Source organism: Papilio machaon, chromosome 9 (assembly GCF_912999745.1).
Source record: "Papilio machaon chromosome 9, ilPapMach1.1, whole genome shotgun sequence".
Taxonomy (NCBI): domain Eukaryota; kingdom Metazoa; phylum Arthropoda; class Insecta; order Lepidoptera; family Papilionidae; genus Papilio; species Papilio machaon.
In genome coordinates, this window is record NC_059994.1 from 7,006,138 (window position 1) to 7,033,613 (window position 27,476).

General features: G+C 33.6%; 1 protein-coding gene across 40 annotated transcripts in view; it reads left to right on the plus strand.

Moving 5' to 3' along the window:
* The window catches only part of LOC106712905 (protein tramtrack, beta isoform), a 247,179-nt gene that overhangs the window by 4,830 nt on the left and 214,873 nt on the right, over positions 1-27,476 (plus strand). The window contains exons 5-6 of one of the 40 annotated variants that reach the window (XM_045679296.1): positions 23,832-24,023; positions 24,341-24,555. The exons of 31 other annotated variants lie outside the window; for them this stretch is intronic. In XM_045679296.1, the coding sequence (XP_045535252.1) occupies positions 23,832-24,023; positions 24,341-24,540 (392 nt within the window). In that variant the 3' untranslated portion in view covers positions 24,541-24,555. Of the gene's footprint in view, positions 1-5,539; positions 5,845-7,110; positions 7,380-8,669; positions 9,008-10,126; positions 10,633-15,582; positions 15,888-17,819; positions 18,131-21,213; positions 21,576-23,831; positions 24,024-24,340; positions 24,556-25,110; positions 25,426-27,476 lie in introns of those variants that run through there. 8 more of the 40 variants (XM_045679305.1, XM_045679299.1, XM_045679304.1 and 5 more) reach the window with 8 other exon arrangements.

A 27,476-nucleotide genomic window follows, 5' to 3' on the forward strand; every position in this document is an offset into this window, starting at 1 on the left:
TGAAACGATGGATAAGTAAAACATAAAGAAATCTAGACTTGTAAGTTATTGCGTGTACAAGCTGCACGAGCGCAAAAGTATAAATGTAGTTCAGATTTCACCAAAAGATGGCGTTAGTGGCAAGAACTTGTGTCAAATTGAACACAATTTTTTCCCGTGAGATCTTTTTACCAGAAGATATTTTACACTTAAAATATTTCTTATCCTGCTTATAAATGAGTAATAGTTTTGTTTAAACTTAGTTCTGTTCCATAATATGGATAATATCCATCTAACTTATACTTTTCTTCTTTTTTCAAATATTTGAAATTTATGAAATATCTTACAGATATCTAACACACTCATTTTTAAATATGTGAACGTGCTAATAATTATAACAAAAAAACAAAGTTTTAAAGTTCACCAAGTAAAATTTGGAATAACAAGAGCAATGCGTAGAAACAAACTCAATTCCGTTATTTGTGGTTGTCGTATAAACGCCATGAGATCTATGGTTGCAATTGTGTCATTGCAGGATTGTTTACTATTTTGGGAATAAATCCTGAACTGTGTTAGTTTTGTGAATGATATTTTATTGTGCTTGTGATTACAGTATCAGGAAAGTGTATTCAAGTAGTGGTTGTTAGTAGACATGAAGAATGTAGACCTGAAAATTTGGTTTGTGTCTGAACGTGTTTACGTCAAATGTTTTATAAAATTTTGTGTTTGGTGTTGTTATAATGTGAGTATGTTTACTAGTGACAATTGAAATGGATAATCGCCTGGTATGTACATTTACTCATTGTTATATTAAGTTGTAAAATGCGTTGGTGGATATGAAAGCTGTTAACATGTCGCGTAAACGAATGTTGATTGTCAAACCTAGATCCAAGTTTTACACCAAACTTATGCGGTATTTATTTAATTCTTAATTTGTTTGATTAGTTGTGAAATAGAAATAAAGAAAATATACATTTATCTTAACATACTTGTGCGTAAACTACTTGATTAAAATGTCGCTTGTAAACATAACCTACAAAACAAAAACATCTCAATAATTTACCTTTAACTTTTTACTTAATTCGTTGGTTTTAGAAGTTGTTTAATATGAAGTATAAAATTCTTTAATTTACCCCATATGTTATTATTTAGTGAGCTTCACTCAGTAAAATCTTTATTTTTACCAAATTAGCAATGTCTTAATTCACGACATTGACTTGTTATAAGGCATTTTACATTGTAAATGTTGTTTTTTTTACTTTTGATATTATGACAATCATTTCCTTCATTGCATTCTGCCCCTTTAAATTAATCATTGAAGGTAATTTTAAAATAAGGCACTCTTAATCTTATTGTGTATCTATTTTCATGACCATAATCTGGACATCTGAAACATACATGTGGATGTATTGTGGACATAATATATATGTCAATGCCATTTTGGTCATTAACAGTTTTATACCCCTGATATTTTAATTTACACAAATCCATATGAATATTATTTCATTTTCTGTTTGAATAACTGGACTTTTCTTATAATCAGAAATATTATTTTAAATGAAGTTGAGTGTGAAAATACATTTTGTTAACAAAACAGTAAAAATGTATTATTTTTCTTTGTGGCTTAAATGATAGTTTCATCAAAAAGCTATTGTTATATATTGTACTGATTACTCTAATAAAAAGAAACCAGTTAACATATGTATGACATTGTGTCTCATTTGATAAGTTTTTTATAAATAAGTTTATGGCAAGCTGTAATTATAGAGCCTTGCCCTTAAATTCAGGTAGTTATAATATATTAATTGCACATTTTGTGTAAATGATGAATGAATGAGTAGATTGTGTAATAATTTAAAATGCACTTGTTTTCCTGATGAATATAATGTTGACAAGAGTTACGATTTAAGATGTCCATAGTAGGCACGTTCAAAGGTCAACTGAAGGATTAGTAGATATGCATGGGAGTGGAGAATAGTTGAAAGCAAATTTTGCATGGCTCCTCTGGAAGTGTTTTAGATAGAGCTGAAAATTGTGTTGACGTAGTTTTATGATTTCAATCTGAGATTCTTGTATACTTAAATATGCTATATGTATCAAAGAAATAAATTGAAGTACAGTTTTTTCCCAACTGATGCACTAAATGAGGGCAATATTAGTTGGTTTTGTTTAACTTGCTTTGCTTATTTCATTAAATGAAGTAATTGAAATTAGACCCATTTCTTGTTTACTGATTGATACGAAATTTGGAACATACCTTTGGTTCTGATAACAGGATAATATGTGTCTAATGTTTTTATTTTATTGTCTGTTGTATAACACTTTCTGCAGCTTAAATAGCTTGAGCTTTATCTATCTAAAGATATCTGTTTTTTTTAGTTTCAAGAAAGTCTGTTTTTTTTAAAATTAGCTAGTACTTGTAAACTAATTTCTAAATTTTTGATTTAAAGTGTAGACACACATTATTACTTAAATATACACTTACACAAGTATGTATTTATACAAAGTATCAAGCTCCTCAAACCATAAAAACAAGCCATATATATTAATTAGACAAGTATCAGGTTATGATAATTTGTTCAGTAATTTTTTTTTAAGTTTACCATGAATTAAAGGAACTTTTGTAGCAGCTTTGTATTAGCTTTGCCTAAGAGTTTTTCTCTGCAGCAGTACACTGTACACTTCAGTTAATAAATTCTTCTTATTTACAAGTTAAATCTGGAATCCAAAAGTTTCCAGAGCTTTTAGTTGCCTACCCTTGCAAAATGTGCGAAATAGTTTCTAGATTTCCAATAAGCAAGGAACTAGGCAAATCACTCGCATTTTCTAAATATCAGTAGTATGTGTTTGTATGAGTAGATGTATGGATGTAAGAGAATTGAGATGTATCAGGATTGTGTCAATTAGAAATCTGTAATTTCTGCCTATATTGCTTGGTCCCAGGGATGTGTACATAGTGTTCTATTTTTTTTTGTTACCGTTGTACACTTTTTACAATAAATGAAGCAATTTGTAGGTTTTATTTTTTATTTTTAATGAATTGATCAGTCTTAATTGTGTATCTAAGTTATCAAGGAAACTGTATACCGGGAGAAAGAAAAACGTATTAAGAAGCTTATGAGTGTTTACTATATCAAGTGGATAAACACATCAATGCTAGCATATTTTACTTGGAATAAAGCAATTAAATAGAAAGCATGTGGGAGCTTATTGCGTTGACGCTATACATTAAACTGAACTACGCGGGAACGCTTTAATCATCAGAAAAGACGATTAGATACGTGAACAAAATAACGCGGGTAATTTGGAATGTTTAAATCCTTCTTTCATGTGGAATTTAGAAATGTTACAACCACATAGAGCTAGTTAAAAAAGCAAATTAAATGTTAATATTTATTAAATGAGCCTTGGTGGCTCAGGGGTGGCACTTGACTTGCAATCTGCAGGTTGTTGGTTCGAATACCACCATATATCAATGTGTTTTTCGATTTATATATGTACATTTGTCCAACGTTCTTACAATGAAGGAAAACATTGTGTTGCTACTTGCACATATCTAAGAATAAATTCAATGATATGTGTGAAGTCCAATCCGCACTGCCAGCATTGTTGACTAGGGCCTAGTCAACCCTAACTTGGGGTACTCCCGAGCCTCTTAGTGGGGATGTATAGTGAGCTGATGATGATGATGTATTAAATAAGTTTATTTGCATGACTATATAAATAAACTTAACTGGATATTTACCATATTGTTTGTTGAGATCTATGAAATATTTCTGATATCATAAGGTGGGAAAAGAGTGAGCGACCATCTGGATTGGCCAAAATAGTGAATCTACCACTGCCCATAGACACCTGTAGTTTCAGTTGCGTGCCTACCTCTAATTGACGGATAGGAAGAATATTTCCCCTTCATATGCATTCCCTTCCGTCAAATCCACTTCCCATTCCTATCCACACCTTATAAAAAAGGAAGGAAAGAGGACTTAAAATTAGACCTCCGTTTCACACCTGTCTAATGTGTGGTTGTGGAATTTCACTGGGCGAGACACCCCATATAAGAAACAGATATAGTTAGCACCATTAGTCTACCACTGGAATTATTAAATGACTAATTATGTAATTAACTGGATTATAAAATTATAATCAATGTAACTTTTATTATTTGCATCTTTGGCTACAGCATGACTCTTTTCTGTTGACTTTGACTTCATACAATGGATTCATTCACAAATATATTGTTGGAATAACAATTTTGTCACTCGTATATGATAATATATGCAACTATGACATCTGTGAGCTGGAAAAGATTAGAATATTATTTTTTTTGGCTTTTGCTTTGATTTTCATGCAATTATTTTCTTAATTTGCCTTTTTATCCAATTTCTTTTATTTTCTGCATTGTATATATTGTCGAGATTTCCTTGCTTTGTTTTTGGTATTGAATGTTTAGTAAGCCAAGTAAGGAATCCTACTAAAAATAGCTTTGTATTTCTTACTGTTTTAGTAATTTGTACTTCTTATCCAAATGTTTGTGTAGTTTTGAACAAATATTTGTATTACTTCAGTTTTTGGTTTTATATAAACTATGAAAAAATAATATTTAACATGTAGAGTTCCACTGACTGGCTCTGCGAGTTTACTTTTATACGAAAAAATAGTAATGATATGAAACATGTTAATTTTATTTTTATAAACTTATAAAAACATATGAAGATCAACATCATAATGACTCATCGTAAAGATGTTGTCATTTGAGATGTAGTACAATTGGTGTCTGTGTCTGTACCAAATTAAATGTTATCAACATTTATCTGTTTAAATTCGAGCTCTTTTCCACGCATTAGTAATTTTATCTCACAGACGCTTAGAAACATGGGGTCTGATTTGGGTGCAAAATTTAAACGCGCGGAATTAAAAAAAATTACTTAATAAGTAGCCTATGTGTTCTTCCAGACTATATATGTGGCAAATTTCATCTAGATCCGTTGAGCTGTTCCGGAGATACCTTCAAACAAACTTCCATCAATCTATTTTCCATCTAAACTTTCTGATGTCTTTATTCTAAGAAATTATTTATAAAAATACGAAATATTCATCCGTTCTAGAAAATTCAAATTTACATCTCGCGGTACATAAGTACGAGGGCGAAATGGTACCAAAAGCAAGTTCACATTTCTTATACTACTTATTATTTATTGACATACTGGAGATATAATTTTTATATTGATTTGAGTTCCCGTCACTCTGAAAACATATGTAGCATCAAAGAAATTGCTTTATTGATTACAATTTAAATGCTTTCTTTATGAATAATTAAATTATGTTACATCCTAACTTTACGTAGTGCAGGAAGATGACAAATTTGCAAGAGTCGCACAAAAGAAAATTACCATATCAAAAGAATTAAAGAAATGTATTTAATTTTTTCTATATTATATATTATTCTACAGTTGTTGTTTTATTTCAATTATCCCTAAATAGAAACAGATGATTGTTATTTTTATCCAGTAGATGACACATCATCTACGGAGATACTAAGTGTTAAATTTCATTCCAGTTTTAGGACCAGTAAACAGCACAGTTAAAGGCGAATTGCATTTCATTCAAACGAAAAGCGGTCATCTACAGTTAATATACGAACCATATATATTCGTAACAGATTGTGTACGCAGTGGACGTACGTTCTGGAGGTGCATGGAGTACGGGAGACGATGTAGAGCTAGAATAACATCTAAAAATAACATACTCAAGATAACGAATCCCGTACATAATCATATTGAAAATCATTTAGAGAAAATATCTCGGAAATATGAACAAGGCGAAGTAGTCACTTGTTCGACTGTTTGAAGGAATCATTGATAATCTTCACTAAAGTGATATTGTAAAGTCAATGTGTTCTATACTTGTAAGTACTGATGTGAAATTTCGTTAAGTCGATAGAAAAAAGTGACTTAGATATTATTAGTAAGTTAAAGTAGGCGAATATTCTGAAAACCATGAGACATTTAAAATAAAATGGTCATTTAGAAACTTTATTGATTTACAATCGTACCTCACATTTCTACGCATTTAACATGTTGATAATGTTTTTAAATAAATCCAAGTTTTTTGTAATAAAATCGTAAATGAAGATTTGAATAACAATTGGCTTTTTATGAAATGATTCGGTATGAAGAATAAAGTGTTGAAATTGTCTTTAGTATTAAGTATTGATAATTGTGCCGTAGGTTAAAAAAATAATGTGATTTTAAAGCATAATAAAAGGGTTTTTCTAAAAGGTTTTTCATTTCTATATGTTAATTATTCCACAGAGATACATCATATGTATTGGCATTTATCCTTGTTAATAAAACGACTATCACATTTATCGATATCTATGGCTGAGCAGGGGAAGCTGTATCGGTCCAGTACTCGGTAACACGTCGAGGCGGGCCCTGTCTTCTAGTGGATGGATATGGGTATATTGTCCGGAAGAGGAGAGGCGAGCGAGTCTATTGGTGTTGCCGGAGCCGGCCAAAGGGATGCAAAGGCCACGCCTTGACCACCGCTGGACGGTTAATCTCTCGGACTATCAGTCATAACCATCCTCCGCACACTCCAGTGTTGTATGACCATGCACGTATAGAAAGTCTAATTGAAACTATCACATCTGAAAAATAACACCAATGTTTTATTATCTTGTGTTATTTACTTATACTGTACATAATAATTATTTTTACAAAGTTATTAAATTATTTGTGATCAATAAAAATATATAACTTTGTTATATGCGCATGTTACAAAGTTTAGTATTAATTGTGAATGAATGTGACGTTGTGTGACAAATAAGGTAACTTGTTAGAGGACATTAAGAATAGTCAATTGTTGTTTGGCCAGATATTTGGGCATATTTAATCTATCTGTGAAGTTTGGGAAAGGACTTTTGGACAATAATTTCTTTTATATAACAAGCAATGTGGCTTAATAAAGCTCTTTGAAAAAAGTTTAATAACATTTAAGTTTAATTTCTTAATCTTTTACTATAGTGCATGTATCGCTTCATCTATGTATGCTTACTAACGTAATATTAATATTTGTTGGGTGTGTACCGCATGTGTTGACGGCTAGTGACGGGGTGGTGTTTTCCAGTTGAGTTCGTGATATCGAATAGAGGACGTCGTCACATGCGGCTCGGTGGCTTCTCCTTTTACGCCGAGAAAGTTTTCCCGGAAAAAAACAAAGTGCGTTGGCGTTGCACGAGACGCACTTGTCGCGCGTATGCACATACGCTACACGACAGAATATTCGCCCTCAGTAACGTCCACTCGCACGAGCCGCCTGCTGCCTCGCATCGTACTCTCGTCCAAACTATAACACCGTCTAAAGTATTAATGGATGAATAACAAGGAACTAACACTGACAGAGATTAGCCGAGCATGTACAAACTAACCTTCATATTGCTTTTATTAACATGGGTTAATGTTTCTTATTTGATTTTCGTTTAGGAATACTTGGTTAGTGCATAATTGTTTGTATATCTGTGCAAAATCAGCCTTTAATTACCGTTGTTCGGTATATTTTATATCGGTTTTTAATATCTAAATTAATATTAAATTTTAGCATTTTTAATTTTTTACTAAAATCAATATCGTTTTGACATAATGATTTCCAAATACTATTCAATGAGATCCGAATTTCTAGTTAAAAACGTGTAAAATAGATTCGGTTCATCTTTTTGACTTTCAGGAAAAATGTTACTCCAATCTCACAAATGTCAAATGTCTCACAATTAGAGTGAAAAGCGTCGAATGCTTTATAATCACAGAAAAAGTTGGTTATTTTTCCAATAATTTAAATAAATCTTAGCTAAATGACTTGTTCACGTGATAATATTGTTTATAATTTATAATTAGTAAAGTATAATTTAAAATATGTGCGGTTGTATTGAGATATTGCGTTTTAATTTTAGTCGGCAATAAATGATTGTACATTTTGGCAATAATTATCGAATTAACGTTTTTGTGGTAAACATATTGTTGAGGTAACTAGTGTTTAACCAAACACACACTCAATGTAGTTATAGTTAGAGTAATTGTATGTATATCATGGATACTGATTCTAGTCATTTCGATTGTTGTTAAAATATAAATGTGTAATGAATCTCTTCCCACAGGAATTTATTGTTTTATTTCAGAAACACATGAGTTTTTTTTTTGTTTAATTTTTTGCATGTTTTTTTTACTTTTTAACATGGTCATTGTTTAGTTGATAGTATATGTAGAGCTAGAATGAAGCTAGAAAACATATTTTTTAACAAAAAAAAAAATCATCTAATGTTGTCAGTTAGGCGCCAATAGCCAAATGGATTAGGGTACGGTCTGCGAAACACAGTCGTAGTTTCGAATCCACCATTCGCTTGTTGTCGTAAATTATCTTGCTAATACAAGTTTTCTTCCAGCTTTATTATTTTTGTTTATACTTAATTTGCTAAAAATTATAAAAGTAATATTTTACGATACATGCATGCTTATGTGGGCCACACACGTTAGGTTTTAACCTTCCATGAATTATCGAGTTACATATTACACATAACTGTACAGTTTTGTTAGGCGCATGTAAGGTTAAATCCGTAAAGGAAAACCTAATGTGTGTGACCTGCATTATATTGGGGTTTGTAATGAGAACTATAACTGTAGTATTGTTTGCAGCGGAGGATGTGAGGTTGTGCGTGGGCCCGGGCGGCAGGCCTAGGCTATGGGTGAGGGGTCGGAGCTTTTATGCGGCGCACACTATGCGCTCTGGGATTGTGAGGTGGCGGTGTACAATGGGCGGTTGTGGGTGCAAGGCTTACACGCAGAAGGGTATGCTGCACAAGCTGATAGGAGAACACAACCACGCGGGCCGCTGCGGCCGCAGAAGGTCCAGGGCTCCCCCTCCTCCCTCATCTCCCCCAGAGACCCTCCTTCTACCGAGAATGCCGAGGCTCGATTTTGATCATTTCGATCCCACCTCTTGGCTTGTACGCTATTAATATGAGACTATAGCGAATTTGAGTGCAATATATTTTTAATTACTGTTTTAGAAATACATTTTTAAGGTTTCTTCTCGTAAAAGTATGACGTTATCATAAAATACACATAAAAGAACACCGTTATCTTACAATACAAAGAGATTAGTACAAATAATATAATTTAATAATATTAATTAAACTGTAGGGTAAGTGGGGGATTTGTTTATTTTATTTAAAGAAAAAAAATGCTTAAAAGGAGTCAGTCTCCTTTCGTGAACTTTGTTAAAACATTTAGTATCTTCTAGGATATAAATACATTACCTTTTTACTAGTACTAAGTGCTCCTTTCGTTTCATAGTCAAGAGAAGTTAGATGTATTTCATTTTTGATGTAAAAGTAATTAAGATATAAAAGTTATATAGAATTTTTTTTTAAATTTAAATGTTACGGTCATTGTAATTCAATGTTATAGTTTTGAATCTAGTCAAATGTTATTATTTTTTTTTGTATTGTGCCAGTGAAATCGACAAATTATGTTTGATCTCAATTTATTAATTGTTAAGTGTTAGGTGCCAAATATTGAATTTGTTCTTGTGAGTTATAGATAAGGTTCTTCTAAACTTTCTATATGGTGTTTGTGAAATAATGTACAGAGAACAGACATCAAATTGTAGATGTCTATAGTGTAATTTTTTCTCTTCTTAAGGCTAGTCTTCCCGCAGTTTCGCAAGTGAAATGTAGTGTTTTAACACATATTGTGTTTAGTAAACTTTTATAGATAGCACTTTATTTGCTCACCTTTAAAATCTTGCTCAGTGCCAAAAATTACTTCGTGCCAAAAGTTTTGCTCATTGAACAACGTGTACAACAATTCTTCTTCCTAATTATTATTGAATGTTGAAACGCGAGTTGTGTTTGTGAACGTGCTGAATAAATAGATTCAATCTTACCGTGTTTTATTTCATTACCTTTTTACGAACATCTCACCAATTTCGACCAGCTTTTGCTTTTAGTAAATGTAACGTAAATGTGGTGAACGTGTTTACAATGTAAAATCAATAACAATCACATTTGTACGTTTCATTGATTTTACATGTTAAGCTTTACCAGTTTTAACAGGAACAGTGTACTAATTTGAGGTTTTTCTTTCACCAGCGCGTTTCATTCGTGCGGGCAAAGGGCGTCTGTTGCTGCACCGCGGATACACCTTCCGCCTAAAGAACAATCTGGCACACGGGCGCAAGCAGTGGTACTGCTCGTCCCGCCTCACATCGCGCTGCCTCGCCGACGTCAACACCGAGGGGCCGGAGGGCTTCGAGCGCATAGTACGCTCGCGCTACGCACACAACCACGCGCCGCCCAACGTGCGCCGCTTCGCCGACGGGCGCTACGTGGTGCGCACGCCACACCAGAGCGGACACCGCGCACCCGCGCCGCTTGACCCGCATCACCAGCTGTTGCAGCTACAGCATGCTCTCGCGCTGTACGCTGCGCACGCCGCCACCGCCAACGCAAACGCCAGCGCCTCCGCGGCCGCCTCGGCCGGCACCGGCGCCGCGCCGCAGCAGTCGCCCACAGCACAGCCCCCGCACGCCACGCCAGCCAAGCCGCTGCTAGTCGACACCCCCTGTAACGAGGAGGACTAAACCGCCCACACATCTTTCGATTCCAAATTGAGCGCACGATTTCTAAAATGAAAAAACTTGACGACGATGGATGTATCGACCAAACGATATATTTACGAAGCCTTTTGGCAAATCTAGCGTAAATTGTATTTAGATTAATTTTTATTAGCTTATTTTAATGGGGATTGGAAGGTGTTAAGATCGAAGCGATGGTATTGTTGGAGTTATTTAATATCGGTATTTGTATGTAATATCTAAGTCGGGCAGAGAAGTCGCGGCGTCGGGAACGATAGGGTTGGCGGAAGATTGACAGGCGCTAGGAGAGAGCGACGTCGCGGCACTTAGGTTAAGCGGTCTTTTCGAGCTCTTTGAAGCTATGCGTATATAGGTGTGGGTTATTTATGGAAACGAATAGAGCAGGTAAGGGTGTTTTATGTGTAAGATCTTTCTGAATGTTTATGTGAGGCGGTCTTTACACGTTTATTACTTAAATATTATAAACTGGAACTCGAGGACATTTCTATCTAGTCAGTCCAGTTACATTTGTGTTCAAAGGGAACGCATTATATTAACGTTTAAAGTTAAAAGGAATAGAAGCAGCAACAACGCGGCCTCAGTAATCGTGTAGGGACCGCCGATCGTGTAAGGTGTGTCGATATAAAGTATAGATGGTTATTATCCGGAACATGAATCAATTCAAAGCATGATTTATCGGCTCAATCCACCCGGGCAACATGGGAGTGAGATATCGGCTCTCGGGACAGGATGAGGATTCGAGGACTGCCGCAGGAAAGTCAGGAGATCGACGACTGAGTGTGCACAGTAAAGGTTCGGCAGTCTCTGGGCTGCTGACGACGCGTCGGTGACTGATTTCGCGGATAAGATTTGATCGAAAGCAAATTGAAATTGATCCCCGGACTGCACTTAGAAATATTTTATTTATTTTGAGAGTTTAAACTTTACATATTCAAATATTGCTACTTAGAGGTTTAGACGTCCGCCTTTTTATCTATAAGTAACATCACTAGTCGGATGGACTAGTTGTAGGTAAACAAGTAACTTACGTTCGAGTGCAAAGTCTCGGGCTACAGGCGATGTTTTGCTCTAAGGATTGGTTTAAGTACTTAAGCTCAAACAAACTACCTCTTTCACTTTTTATACGGGTTTACAGATTAGTTAATTATACAATTATATATACACGAATGAATACTCAGAAGCTTTACTGTAGTAAGGTGTTGTAGCGTAAGGTAGGCTAGGCTAGGCTAGGGTCGCGCGTCGGGGCGGTTCGCCGCGCAGGGTCCGGCGCGCGTCGTTTATTACCTCTACTATTGAAACTCGACTACCTCTTTATAGTTATTACTCGTACTCGATAGTTCGCTGTTGATGGCTTTAGTATAAATAGGCACTATACGAGACTGTTGTCTGAATATATTTTATTAATTGTTTTCAAAGAATGATTTGTTGCTCGTCTTATTTTATTTTTCAATGACATCGTGGACCTGCTTATTTTGTATATTGTAAGACTTATATTAAGTACAAATTTTAACTAATTGTAATTGTTGTTTAGATGACCCTAGGTACGAATGGGTCCTTACGTGTGTTTGCAAGACGGGAGTGGTGGTGTAGAAATAATTTGCAATGGATTTGTTATAGATCGTGTCAAATCTTTAATATTTTAAATGTAGTTTAAAAGCTTAGTTATAATTCTTGGAAAATGCATCGTTGGTAAAGATGTTTCGGATTAGACTCGTTTGTGGTTCGGTGTTATCTAAATCGATGTAATAAATTTGGTATAAATGTGTTTAGTAAAATCGGAACAGTTTTATGTGAAATTAACTTTCATAGATGTAGTAAGATGTTTTGAATTTTTAAAAAATTGATCGTTTTGAGAAATATTAATATGTAATGTGAAATAATTTGACACGTTCTATTGCGTTTCGAGCACCACACTGAGGCGTTGTAACTCGTTGGCCGCGGCGATTTATTAAATATATAATTATAAGATTGATACGAAAACATAATGTTAATTAAAAAATAAGGGCAATGACAATATACGTCAATTATATAAGATACGATTTTACCGTACGAATTTGATCAACAATATTTTGGAATAATTCAGCTTTTATCGTGTTTTTGTACTGTTTTACGATTATCTCGTTGATTGTAGTGATCGGGTGGCACTTCCAAAGACTAAGTGAGATCAATTGCGTATGTACACCCTTGTATTGTATTGCGAATCTCATAGTACGTTCTAGTTGGGTAGTATGGTAAAAGATTTCGCCGCGGCTCGTCTAGACCAGTACTATTTCTAGTTGTTCCTCTATATAACTTAATCTACCTCAATCACTGTTAATTACTTGATATCTACAAGTCTTTAACTTAGCGTAATTTTGTATTTACCATTATATTAATAAGATTTTATGGGTTTATGTATGGGGTATGTTTTGTGAAATATTACATTGTACTTATAAAATAATCGTGAGTTTTATTTTTTTCTATCATTTTTTTTCTTTGGTTCGGTGGTGGTTGGTAATGGGTTTAGTTTGTGTAAATAAATATCTGACAAACGTTCTTGCCGTAGGGATCAAGTATTTGAAATCTCGTCGCGGGAAGGTGATTATGGTGGTCAATACTTTTCCGTTCTGCGAAGAGTCCAAGTTGAGAGACAAAGTGATATGGAGGTGTACTTCTAAGAAGACTAACTGCAAGGCTCGGATCCATATGCTGGGCGCTAACGTTGTGGCAGTCAAGGGTATGCACAATCATCCTCCGCGGGCACCCATCACCTGATACTTTGCAACGACCATATCTTAGAATCGTCAAGATATCCTTTGAGGTGCAGACATATTGAGACTACGGCTTTTATATTTTTATATCATACGTAAACTTGAGGTGTATTTAAAATTTTAATAAAACAATTGAAATACGTGAGTAATAATGTAAGTGAAGTTAAATGAAAATTTGTGTAATTTTGTAAACATTTACAAATATTTTAATAATTGTTATTTTTTTATTCGCTGTATACAAAATCATTATTTTGTTATAACAATTTCTTGATTAGCAACAATCATGCTCTATTTTATATAGTGTTCGTACTTCGTATATAATATGCATTTGTTTCATCTGTTATGGACTGATCATCTAATGATATAAGGCATTATATTTTCTAAGAACCTTGTATTATGTATGCGAGTATCAAAGTTTTTTTAAGTCTCAATTTAAAAAATGAATATTGCTCTATGAAAAAAAAAATAAGCAATTTAATTAGTTGATTTAGAAATTATATAAGTGTTAAGTTAGAAAAAGATTACCACCTAATTAAGTTAATATTTTTCATATCATTCCACATTATTCCGACATGTTTAAGTTATCCGGTGCTTTTGATGAATTGTTTTAAAGTTTAACTATCAATGAAAGTTATACGTTTTTCACATGAGAATAGAACATAAGACATTGCAGTACTGTTAAATCGTACAATTTAAAAATATTACTGTTAAAACAATAGTGGTACTGAACTTTATACTGCTCTACCTTTTTTTTCAGCTCTCGTGTGAAACGTACGATGTTAAATTTAAAATGTTGTTCAATATATTTATTAACGAAATATTTTGTGATGTGATTGGTAAATGGTTATGTGATACCGGACTTTTGTCGCTGGATGAATATATTTAGTATTAGCTGAATGAGATATTAATGTACTTATGATATTGTGTCAATGTAATACTAGGATATTTATTAGATGTTGTCATTTGTCATCTGGATTTGACGGAGGAGAACGTACAGGAAGGAAAAATATCCTCAATACGTCCCTTCCTCTGTTCATTATGAGTAGGTAACGCTACCTGTTACAAAAGTTACTTCGCTATACAGCGAAGATCGATCGTCGATCGTCGATGGTCGATCGCTCGTTTTTGAACATTTATTATGTATATCTTAAAATTAAGCCAACCGTGTGCCTTAAGTTAACTCTGGGACCATTAAATTAGATTTAATTGATGTACTGAACATTCCTTTTATTCGGTTATACAATTTACACATGTAATTTAATACGTTTTTTTTTTCATATTTTCAAATAGTTAAGGCTTCGTTGATTTATTAAGAGTATTACTCATTATTAAATAAATATTAAAATTATGTTTTCTATTGATGACTTTTATTAGGTTCATGAATTGAACACATTTCAAAGGTATTTTTTTAACTGTGGAAAATTTTACTGAAGGCGTATTTTGTTATTTTTAAATTGATTGGGTACGAACATATTACATTATATGTAACAATATATTTTAGTTAATGAAATATGTAAATGGTAATTTTGGAATTTTGTTAAATTGTTAATATTTCTAGGAATTAAAGCAGCGTATATATCAACGAGAGGAGGTAAACGTTACTTGGTCATAAACGGATATTCATTCTTTCAATCCGCCCAACCAACATACTGGAGATGTTTTCGGCGTAAGAATTTAAATTGTAAAGCCACCGCTAGGACTAATAAAATGGGCGAAGTTATATCACTTGTTAGTGATCATAATCACAAGAAACCATTTTCATGTCAAATGATTAATGTAATGATGAGACAGTTGCATTGACATTTACTTTTTAAAATTGAAACCTCTTTTTGTAATTTTAATATGAAATATATTATGTATTTGAATTTATGTTTTGTATTTTATTACATGTAGTTTAAAGGTGAATTTCCACTGCTGAAACACATGTACAAAGATATTGTCATTCCATTGTGTATGAAGGAATAAAGATGAAATATCTGTGCACAGACGTTTTGGACAGAAAACAAAACTCTGTCTGTGAAAACAAGACTGAAACGTGCGGTAATAAAGTTTAAATTGTCTAATTTTAATATTAGTCGTGTCTGTTGGTTCATAAGTTTACATTATTTACGTGTTTGTACGAGTCTGAATAGTCTAAGTGTTTGTTGTGTCTACAATTGTGTAGTTGTGACTCTAATAAAAATGTACACGTATTTTCCAGAAGCCTTCTTCCTACCGTCCAGAGCGGGTAAATCCATACTGATATTCCGAAGCAATAAGTTTTGGATGAACAACCAGTATCGGGACAAATTAAACTGGGCTTGTCGGGACAAGGATACGACTGGATGTCTCTGCAGGGTTCAAACTACGATGGACGGTCACTTTATACGGGTAAAGGGTGAACACAATCATAATGCCAATTTTACGCCTCAAAATTTCGACTCATCTGCAGATAGAATATTAAACGAATGGAAGAACAATCTCTTCACAAACAAATTAGGAACTATTTAAAGCGTGTTAATATCTAAATAAATTATGTTTGTACGTTTGTGACGCAGTCCTTTGCTAGGGCTGTGATTGTACTGCTTATTTCCACTTAGCGATTAATCGCGCGACTCTGATATGGCTGCTATGTAACAAGTTATGTTTGGAAGTCTCGACCATGCTAGTGAAATTGTCCGCAATTCCCTACAAATAGCGGTCGCAGTCTCTTCGCTTAGTGGAAAATTGATTTAACTTGATTTATTCCTAGTTACATTCCGTCATATTTTTTGTTTTAAATCGTGACTTAATGTTGATTTGGTTAAAATTAGTTACTGACTATATACTCAAACAAACAGAATGGGCAATTATTTTATTACTGTGGGGTCTAGCAGGAATATTTGCGACAAGCGCCTTCATATCGTCATCGTGAATTTGTCAAATTATATCAAAATTAGTATGATTTTAGTGTACTTTACCCTCAGGGCACTGTACAACTTTTGTCGACGACGGTACGATGGCTTTTATCACAAATATTCGTACTAGGCCCACTTATTGTGTGGGTTTCCTTATTAATTTTTCTTTGCTAGTTTTTAACTACATTCCAAAAATTCCATATTGTAAAATTAACCTATAAGGATAAAAATAGTTTTTAATTTTTGTAAATAAATTAAAAGACACATTGGTTATTTAAATATTAATATTGTGAATGTGTTCAAAAAATTAGAATTATGATTGAAATAAAATATTTTTTTCTTAAAATTCATGTTTTTTTTTAGTTAGATTTAGTTAGCTAATTCAATGAACTATATTTTTAACTTTCAATGAATTTGTGAACCAATGAATTATAACCTGTTAAATTAACTGTACGTTTTAGCAATTGGATTAAAATTACTGACCAAAGTATTAAGTATTTAGGTAGATATTAATTTGTACTAACAAAACGTAAGAGTTTAAGCTTTTGTAACAGTATGTTCCTACCGCAAACATAGTACACACAATTGTAGTGAAAACAGAATAAATATATCGAGTAAAAAATTAAGAAAGGTAGTAACAATTCCAGTATACTGGGGTGTATCGAAGTTTGGCAATCCTATACTAGTGATGAATGGCCAGAGGTTTCGCCGTTCGGGGCCGCGGCGTGGCAACCGCGTTACATGGCTTTGCATCAAATCTGACACTGGCTGCAAATGCTATGCGGTCACCGTGCACGGCAATCTTGTCGCCATTGGTCACAACCACGTCCACTACATCAAACGGAGGAACCAAAAACGCAGCGCTAAAACTAAAGTACATTCACGACAGAGAAATGTCGAGGAATAGTTTATTTGGTTTGTGATTTTATCTTTTTTTTTTATTGTTTATCCAGTGTAAACTCTTTATAGCGTCGTACAAATTACTTCACTTTGGTTGGTTTACCTTGTTTTATTTTCTGTACAATAACACATTCTATGTAGCATCTTACTTATCACCATCTCGCATAAATAGTTACAACAATACGGTGTTATAAAATTGGGTTATCTTTTTTTTTTGTATGATCAACTTGAACACTTACCTCGGTCACTAGACTTTCGTTAAGTTGTTATATATTATCATAACCGCTGTTGTTTACAGATTTACTAACTGTGAACACGGCTAGTAAAAGAAAATCTTTGAGTATTGAAGAAAAGTTATTTGTCGTTATATGGAGTTTACACTGTAGGTTGATTGTTTACAATTGTTGATTTGTCCAAGAGCGAAATTTTGTTTTATTAATAATGTATAAAAAAATGTTATTAATGTTGATATATTAAAATATATATTTTTTTTATTGTGAATGTTATTTTTAAAGAATTGATATTTTGAGCATGAGATCTGTTTGTAGCTCATTCAAAAAGCTACATTGAAATTTATCCCAGGGTACAGAGCACAAGAACTTAGGATAGAATTAAATTAGGTAAAATTTACGGAATGTGATACTAATACAGGAGTTTTTAGTTGCAGGCACAGTGGTGGCTCCGGAGACACCTCCGACCCTGGGACTGCCGTTCCCATTCCCGTGCTTTCCTGGTCAATTTCGTTATTGCCTGAGTAAGCGGGGCAAACCCGCCATTGAAGTGGGCGCACATCGCTTTTGCTTCAACGGTCGTGCTGCGAGTGGCAAAGTTTGGTGGCGTTGCTCCAGGAATCCCCGGTGCAGGGCCGCCGTTCACACCTTCGGACTACGAGTCGTGCAGATGAACAGCGCTCATACATGCGGAGTTCGCGCCACCCCACTCAGACCAATGTTCTAGATCACAAATCTATTTACAGATATATAAAATGTTTCATATTTTCGTATGTCGAAGTAATGACCACCGGCAAAGTACATGATGTTAATGGCACGGAAAGTAATCTCATTGCGTATGCTACTTTTAGGATATGGTAAGTTACGTTGGGAGTCGGATTGTGGGCAGAAAATAATGGAATCAATGATAATGATTGAGGAATGTCTAAATTTTGCTTTTGTGCCTTTCTGCCGGTGGTCAATGAACGCTTTTTTGTCATTCGATATCTTTAAGGTATGTCAAAGGATTAGCGAACCGTTGTTTGCTTAATTTTACACTAACAATAGCCCAAAGAGAGACACAATATTTAGTGATTTACTATTTACTGAACCATATAGTTACTCGCAATATGTAAGGTATACGATTTTTTTTAATAATTATTTATTTATTAGATTGACCGTTTTCAGTCTTGTATTTTTGGGTATCAGATTTATTGAATGTGCAGCTAAATATTTTTGAAGTGATATACTCAATGCCTCATTTTATGGCAATTTACTTAAGTAGTTTTACCGAATGTAATTTTGGAAAGTTTTGATGTAATGTCGGGGTTTTTATTTAATCAGTGAGATTTCGGATTCTATTTGATCTTCCTCTCGCGATGACGGTTGTAGTTTGTTGTACAAAGTGATAGTTGTCTTATGATACCCTAAGTATTTTTATATATTACTTTTACATATTTTTTTAACGATTTTATTCGTGATTTGTACAAAATCGGTTGTTGAAGTGAAGCTAGGACTTCACCGGGTTGGATTCGGTTGCGTTTCGGTTGGATTTGATGAAGTTGGATTTCGTTGTGAAGTTAACGTTGGATTCCATTCTAGTAATGAAATGTATACGATATTAGTGGATTAATGTGACGTTGTTAAAGTATCTTTATGCATTTATTGAATGATCGACTTAATTATAATACTCAATGTATACGTTGTAGATTGTAAGACTTTTTTATATTTTATTTAGTGAGATGTTTATTTTTTTATACATTATTTTGCTTATGTAAGTACTGAAGTACTGATATTGTATTATTCGATTGTACTTATGTAGATGTTTTACTATTTGATGAGGATTATGTTTGCCCAGTAAAATGGGATTACCATGGTATGTTAGTACCAGTATTTACCATATAAAATGTATACGATTTATATTAAGTTAACCTCTCAAGTATTATTCTTGAAGTATTATTTTTGTGTATGTGATAAGATATTATTTTAGCATGAAAGTATATTATGAATAAAGGTAGCTTTAAGCGACTGCCAGAAGGAATATGTACGCTGTGTAGTGTCGGTAGCTGGGGATGCAATGACCCATGTATAGGTACAAAGAAACGATTATATTGATCTGGATTAAAAAGATTTTTTATTTGTCAACTCATACTCTAAATCCAAAATCGAAGTACAGTCAAAACCGTTTATGGCGACATCGTTTAGAACAACATACCGGTTAAATTGACCAAAATCTAAGGTCCTGGCTGAATGTTATATAACCGCTTTATCGAAAACATTGGTTTTTACGACATTGTTTATTACGACATACCGCATTAAGCGACCACATTTGGTTAATTTTTTCGGAGAATTATATCTGTAGAACGACCGGCTCAGCTGTATTGTAAAAAATTTGAATAGGTAACAGTATCCACATCTGGCACAGTATAATAGTCAAGTTTCACAAAAAACTATAGCTAACTGCTTTGGGCATGCAGGTTTTAAAGATCTTACAAGTCTTATAATAAGAACCTCAGATGATGTGATTGACGATGATGAAGAGGACAATATTTCTTTGGCTCAATTAGCCCAAAATTTACGACCTGCTTTATCTACTACTGAAACACACGAGTTCATTGATGTAGATCAGTCTATTGCAATTTGTGCACCAGCTACGGAGGATGATATTGTACGTGAAGTTCAAGAGGAAAATGAAAATGAACAGGAAGACTCGGAAGAACAATTTACAGTGCCAACTTTGATTGACGGTCTTAATGCTGTTAGTGTATTACGAAAGATTGTTCTTTTTAATGAAGAGTTCCACATGCAGGGAAATTGTGACGATACGCTGATTAAAATTCAACGTGAATTACAAAATGTGTATGTACGACAGAAGTGTTTCAAACAAAAATGATGGAAAAATGATATTGTTCTTTTATATTATACGTTTGTATTGAAGTAAACAAAATGCGGTTTAATTTCCTACAATGAATATACATATCTTTCCTATTAATACCTGTCACCGGTTGTTATAACTATCGGTTTTTACGACTCAATATGAGTAGTCCCTTCGATGTCGTTATAACAGATTTTGACTGTAATTATAAAATTATAAATTAATTAATATTGAGGACGTTTTCTGCTTTCAAGAATTGTCTCAGAACTTGAAATAGCCCTAATCATTGCTGCACGAGTAAATATCACTTCAGACTTTTAAATAAAGTTCAACATCTAGCTTTTGTAAGCTGCTGCCAAGATAATTGGTCGAAGTGCCATCTTGTCAGTCAATGGAAATCGAGGATTTTGTTTAAACTGGTCTCTTAATAATGCTTCAAGATCAACGCATATGGTATCTACGATAAAATGCAGTGGCGAAATAAAAAGGGAAAAATGCTATTGCTTTAAAATTTACTTTGGCACTATTTTGGGTGATGTTATCATATTCTATGCAAATCAACATCGACGTTATAAACGTCGTTGACAACGGAATGTACTAAAGATAGCCTTTCAGGACATTAAAGAGGTTTATATATTTGAAACTTACTTTATTTCAAAATTATTCATAAACACTGTATGATATTGGAATTTTTCAAAATTTAAATCCTCCAGAACACTGTAATATCGACCATCTAGAACTTCTTGAAATCTAGGATCACAGCCAACTTGATTTATAATAAACTGCTGCACAATTTTGCTAGAAATATATTATTTTGTACCGCTGAAGACAAATATACAAATCAGGTATTAATTTTTTTATTGGAGTCTAGTTTTTAGTGCGATGACATCAATATGATTTGTAAACGGAGCAATTAGCTTTATTACATAGTTGTGTTATTCTTCAGGGCTGTAATTGTTTGTCCGTTTCAGGTTGGTTTTACATTCGTTCCGCAAGAGGCGGGCTGCATTTGGTAGCGGGCGGTCACATTTTCTACGAGGACGGCGGCTCCCATCCGCGCAGGGTGACATGGCGCTGTGCCAGGTCGTACCAGAAGGCCGAGCGGTGTCAAGTAGCGTTATGCCTTAGAGACGGTCGTCTGGTGTACTTCAGAGGGGCGCACAATCATCCGAGGACGTACAATCCTGCTAAGCATGAATCTCGTCGATTCGAAGTGGATCCCAGGGGCAAGTATAAGATCATGGTGACAGCGCCAAGGACGTTCGCGATGGCGGCGCCCCCTCCGCCCCCCGGGCCGCACGCCGCCCTTCTCCTGTAGGCCTGGCGCGACCTCCTTGTGCAAGGACTCCTAGAAGGAACACACTGACCACATGGAGTGTCGCTCTGAACACACCACGTTTAGCTCGTGTTACAATAACATGTGACTTGTGGAAAGACTTTGAATTTAGCTTTGATGTTGCTATTAGAAACGTATAGTTTGTTTAAATTTATTAGTTATTTTTATTTCATTAAGTCGGGTATATTTATGCATTTAATATACTGGTTACCGGGAAAGACGTGTGCAATGGAGTACTATATTTCCTAGGCCGAAATTATGACAAATAAACCCAACATACCTCTATCCATATTTGGGTAGTTTAGGCACTAGGGGTTTTCAAAATTTAGAAATGCACAATAGACCTTTGTTAGGGTGTGTAATTTAGATAATATTATTTTGTGCCAAAACCGTTCTCCAACTTACAGGGGTACAAAAAATCTTGTAAATTAAACTCTCTGAGACGAAAAAAATTGATAGCGATTGTAGCAAAAATATGATTGAAGTGTTTTATATACTCGTTTTGGAGCTTCCTGTTGAGCTTAAAACAAAGATTTCTTCTACATTGTTTCAATATGAATAAAATCGATCAAAGACTATTCAAGATATATGAATAAACATAAATATTGAAACTTTGGAGGCATCTAGCGCCTAAACTACGTAACTATGGATAGTAGGTAGTAAGTGGGGTTAAATCGTCATATTTTCGACCAAGGGATTTATGGTACATCGTTGTACACGCTTTTCTCGCACCTCCCTGTATACTAAATAACTCGTAGCCAAAGAATGTAAAATGTAATAATAGTTGTTTTATTAAATATACCTTATAATTAACCGAGTTAACTATTATGTTAAGTTTTTTTAATTACTTTAAAAGTGATTATTATTTTAAAGGTATTTTTGTAGTACATAGTGGGTCGTATGTTAAAAAAAATAGAACGGACCTTTAGGCTTAAAGGATTAGTAACCTCTGGATTGCGTGACACAGTTTTGGAGTGTTTAAAAAAAATCGCCTTATATGAATTAATATTAGTAAAAAAAATGCTATGACTAAAATGAAACAATCATTCTGACGTGCAATATTCTCTTACGTAAATTTGTTTACAATGTTTAGATGATATACAAAATGTTAGCTTTAATAATAGTGTAGCCGTCTTGTTGATGCTTTTCTTTATATAAAATTCTATTGACCGCGTAGTAGTTAGCGGCACGACTGATAGGTGATGTTATGAACTACGATGTATTGTAACTCATATTTAGAGTTAGGTGTAGCATATCTTAACCCCATTTACATTGAAAACCGGTACGACTTACGGCCGAAGTCGGTATTCTATGTCGAACAGATTTATCTTATCGGTATTTTGAATCCATTAAGATAAATTTTACAACATGATATATTCTTTGGAGGGCGATCGAATAATTATTGTGCGACGTCTCATTAAAAGTGATTAAAATAATTGACAATTTAATCTTAAGGATTGAATGTTGATTTTTCCCGTTTACCAATAAGCCCTAATTCGCACGGGCGATTTTTTAACGTGCGCTAAAAAAGCGTTCAAATAGAACAAATGCATTTTCATGTAACTGTTCATACGGCATCGCTTTTCAACCTCGACGGTTTTTATCACGTAGAGTTGCATTTTGAATGCTGGGTGAACGGAATAAGTGTGATTTTAAAGCGTTCCTCGCTCGTGAGCCGTCGTTAAAAAAACGCCCGTGCGAAACCTTTGCAGCTACTCCTATATTGTTACTACCTACGCTTTTATTGTGAATGGGGCTTTAAAGTATACAAGCTTATGAAGTAAATAAAGCGATAGTTTTGTATTAGACTTACACTTGTATATCTAAATAGTCTAGATACGTGATTACCTATAAAGAAAACGTATATATTTCGAGCAGTAGATTTTTAGATTAGTAACTATAATGGGACTTTTATTCAAGCTTCATATTTTTGCATTGATATGATAACCAACTTTTTGTTACAATGCAACTTAAGTCTTTTTTTGTACGTCGTAAGTATTGTTTTTCATTGTTATTTACTCAAAGTTTTGTATTGTTATTTTTTTTTAATATAATTTTATAGAGGCAACGGCATCGCTTTAAGCTATGGGACTGTACCAAATATTTTTATGTTTATATAACATAAAACATTGTATAAACTCATTTGTATTTTTCATTAACATTAACCATTTAACTATATTCTTACGCATTATTCGATTTGAGAAATGTGTAAGGAGGTTAGTTGGTATTCATATTATTTTATCGTTTAAACAGCTTTTTTCTCGGGGGAGTTATCGTATCCCTTAGCGGAGGAGAAAAATGCACCTCTGTTAAAGATGGGTGGTCACTGGTACCGCTTGGACGGCTGCTATCGAGGCAAGAGACGGTGGAAATGCGCACGAGGTTGTGCAGCAAGGATACACACCGTTGGAAAACGGCTCGTCTTCTCTGATTTAAGACATCGTTGTAAGCATTTAACCAATCATAGCGTCTGATTTTAAACATTTTGCCGGCACACATGTAATCAAGAATTGCACACGAACTTAGATGAACTTTGAAGACTGTTTTTAAAGTACAATTATTTCCAATCCCACCAAACTGTGATAGATTTATAATTTGCTACAAAATACTCGTTAATGATCTTTTAAACCAAGTTTTAGCAAACGCTTATTTACTGGTAATAATTAGAATAAAGTGTAATTTTTTATAATTTCGTTTTATTTAAATGATACATTTTATAACTTTTTTGTACGAACTAATCTAATTGTATTGTAATATTGCAGTGCAAGTGGTATATAACAACAAGGGGTATCCGAAGTTGGCTCTCAATGGTTATTACTATAGACCTCACAACGCGTATAGGAACCAACCAAAGGTATTATGGTATTGCGCTGCAAGGAATAAGTACCAATGTCCGGCGAGACTGCGTACTATCAACCGCGAAGTCGTGGCTGTTATGGGGTTGCATAATCACGTCCGCTGACCTCTGCAAGGGCGTGAGTGCCAGACCATACCACGCCCTGAACCATCTTTCCTCTCCACCCTCGATCTACATGAGGTATTTCGTTTGTACGGCGAAAGACTTGCGCAACGCGATTTAAGTACTAATTATAATATATGAGTATCCGGTGCTTAGTTACGTCGAAATGTTATTCATCAGAACATAATCCGTCTTATGTCTGTGTATCACAGGCACGGGTTTTTAGATATTATTATCTATTTCTTAAGAAAAAAGCAAGTAAATTATTTATTACTTTTATAAATATCTCTTCATTTATTTATCAAACTATTGATGTTTGATTTAATTTTACTAATTAAATCGTTGCCCTCGTATGTAAAGTTCCTACCTATGTATTATTTATAGATTAATTTATTATATACTCAGAGCCATGTAATCATAAAATGCAATATTAGTTTTAAAATTAAATTATTGATATTAGTCATTTTAATATATAATAATAAATTGATATAAGAAAATTGTTGTTATTATTATTTATAAATTAATAATAATTTTGATGAAGATGGTTGAATGATATTATAAAATGCGGTTTAGACGCGGCGCCTGCGATATACGTGCCTTCGAGGACTGGCAAGTCGCTACTGCTGCACGACGGGTATACTTTCTACTTGAAGAACCTACAAGCACACGGCCGCAAGCAATGGTACTGCTCGTCTAGAGACATGGCGGGCTGCAGAGCTGACGTCATCACGGCGCCTTCGATCACCGGCGTGGGGGATATCCTCTTCTTGGTGCGAGGTCGTCATATCCACGGACCCCCTAGTTATTACTTTACCCCTGACGGCAAGTATGTTAGGAGGAAAGATGCCTATCATAGATATAGATAGCGGTGTATCTCTTAATAGCTTCCCCGAGATAACTGTTTTTTTTTTAATTCTTTTATTTTTTTTAAATACTTAAATTCTATAAATTTTTTTAATCAATTAATCTTCTAATATACAGATTTTTTTTATTTAAATATTTTTCTTCAAGAATCAAAAGATCAGATTTTTTCAATTTTTTTTTCGTATTTTTTTTAATATCGCCTTCTGTTGAAAGCAGTTTTGAATCAGGTTGTTTTTTTTATAGTTTTATGTATTTTTTTTAGAATGCCATTTTTAAATATTGTTTTTTTTTTCAATTATATACTCATAAAGTACAAAATTAATTGAATATGTCGCAGATTCCTATTCGTCCTCGCATTTACACTGGAAGGCAAATAAGTTCGGTATACATTTAATTTTTTATTAAATTTTTTATAACTTAGGAAAAAAAACATTGATTTTATTATATTGTTAAAGTTACTAGATAAAGGCATTATTTGATTTATGCAATATTATAAATTAGAGCTAATTGTGAATATTATTTTGAAGTATTGTTAATTAGAATTAATATTTTGTTTAATAATGATCGAATATTGTTCTGGTACTTAAGATTGGTACTTATTAAAAATACTTAGGTAAATGTTATTACTCGAGAAAAAAGTATGTTGAAGAGGATAATATTTTGATCGTTTACTAATAACGATGAAAAGTTTTCGTTCATGTGATTTTTTCAAATATATGTGTTTTTCAAAACGAGAAAAATATATTTTATTGTTGTTTAAGTATTATTAGTATTATATTGTGATGTAACAAACGTGTATCAGTATTTGACCGTGGATGAATTTCATTGAAAAAAATCCTTTACATTTTGTGAATCGTTGTTTTGAGGATAGAAAAAACTTATTACAAAAGGAGTTGAAAAATTTTGTTTTTGTGAAGAAAACCGTAAGTATCCTTTGCCGAAAAATTCTCGAACCAAAATTATTGGCATGTCTGTTTTTTGCGTTGACGATACAGTTTTTACAGATGTTTCGGCAATGGCGACGTACGGTAACAAAGCGTGTATGTTAGACATTATTATTGCTAGCTTGTTTTTTGTTCAGCAACTTTCAGTTAAGTATTTCAAAGACCATAATTAATATTTTCAATGACGTAGTTCTTTTCGTGGTTAATAATAATAGTATATAATTATAAAAAAATATTTGGTACATACGCAAATGTTTAGCTTTTTTTTTGTAACTGTATAACTCATCGGTTACAACCTAAAGAATGTTATTTGGTTGCATTAAAATATTAAATTGATAAAGGTGTAAGCATACGTCTTCTGACATACACGTTCAAATTCATTTAGAAAGCAATAACAGCCGATATACACGGACTGATTTGAACAGCCGGCGCGGCGTGCGGTCTGCCCAAAATTTGTTGCGGTCCGTTTATGGCGTTATATTTTGTTTTATACATGAATGTTGGTTCTGTATTAATTAGTTATTACTACTATTAAAGATATTACGCTACTTTTGTTTCTTTGTATTTGTTTTATATTAAATAAGACAGTATGTTTTCTCTCATACTTCCTTATTAGACTCGCTTTTAGGTCGTGACCTATTTATAAACGAGAAGGAAATTACTTGTCATTCAATAACGCTGTTTTATTGTACGCTTGAATTAAATATTTATGTGACGGTTTTTGTAAAGTATTTAAGATTTTTTTTACTATTTTCGATTATAACGCAATTATTTTAATGGAAATGTTATTGCGTAGAATTTTATGTCCACTGGTGGAAGTTGATGGTTTTTTTTTTTTATAAATATGTAGGATTAAAATCATTTTTCAAAAATAATTTACGACAATGGAAACCCACAAGATTGTCCTGCTAATGATATGATTTTTTTTGATACAAAACATTAAAATAACCAGTAAGTTATTAGTTTTAGCGTAAAATAATAATACTAATATAACATTAAAGCAATTTCATAAACCAAATATACTTCCGTCAAAATGCTTCCCTCATTTGAAATCGGAATAATCAAGGAAGCTATTCATAGAAAATGTCGCATGATACATTATAAAGAGCTCGCTTACGCTAACGTATTGCG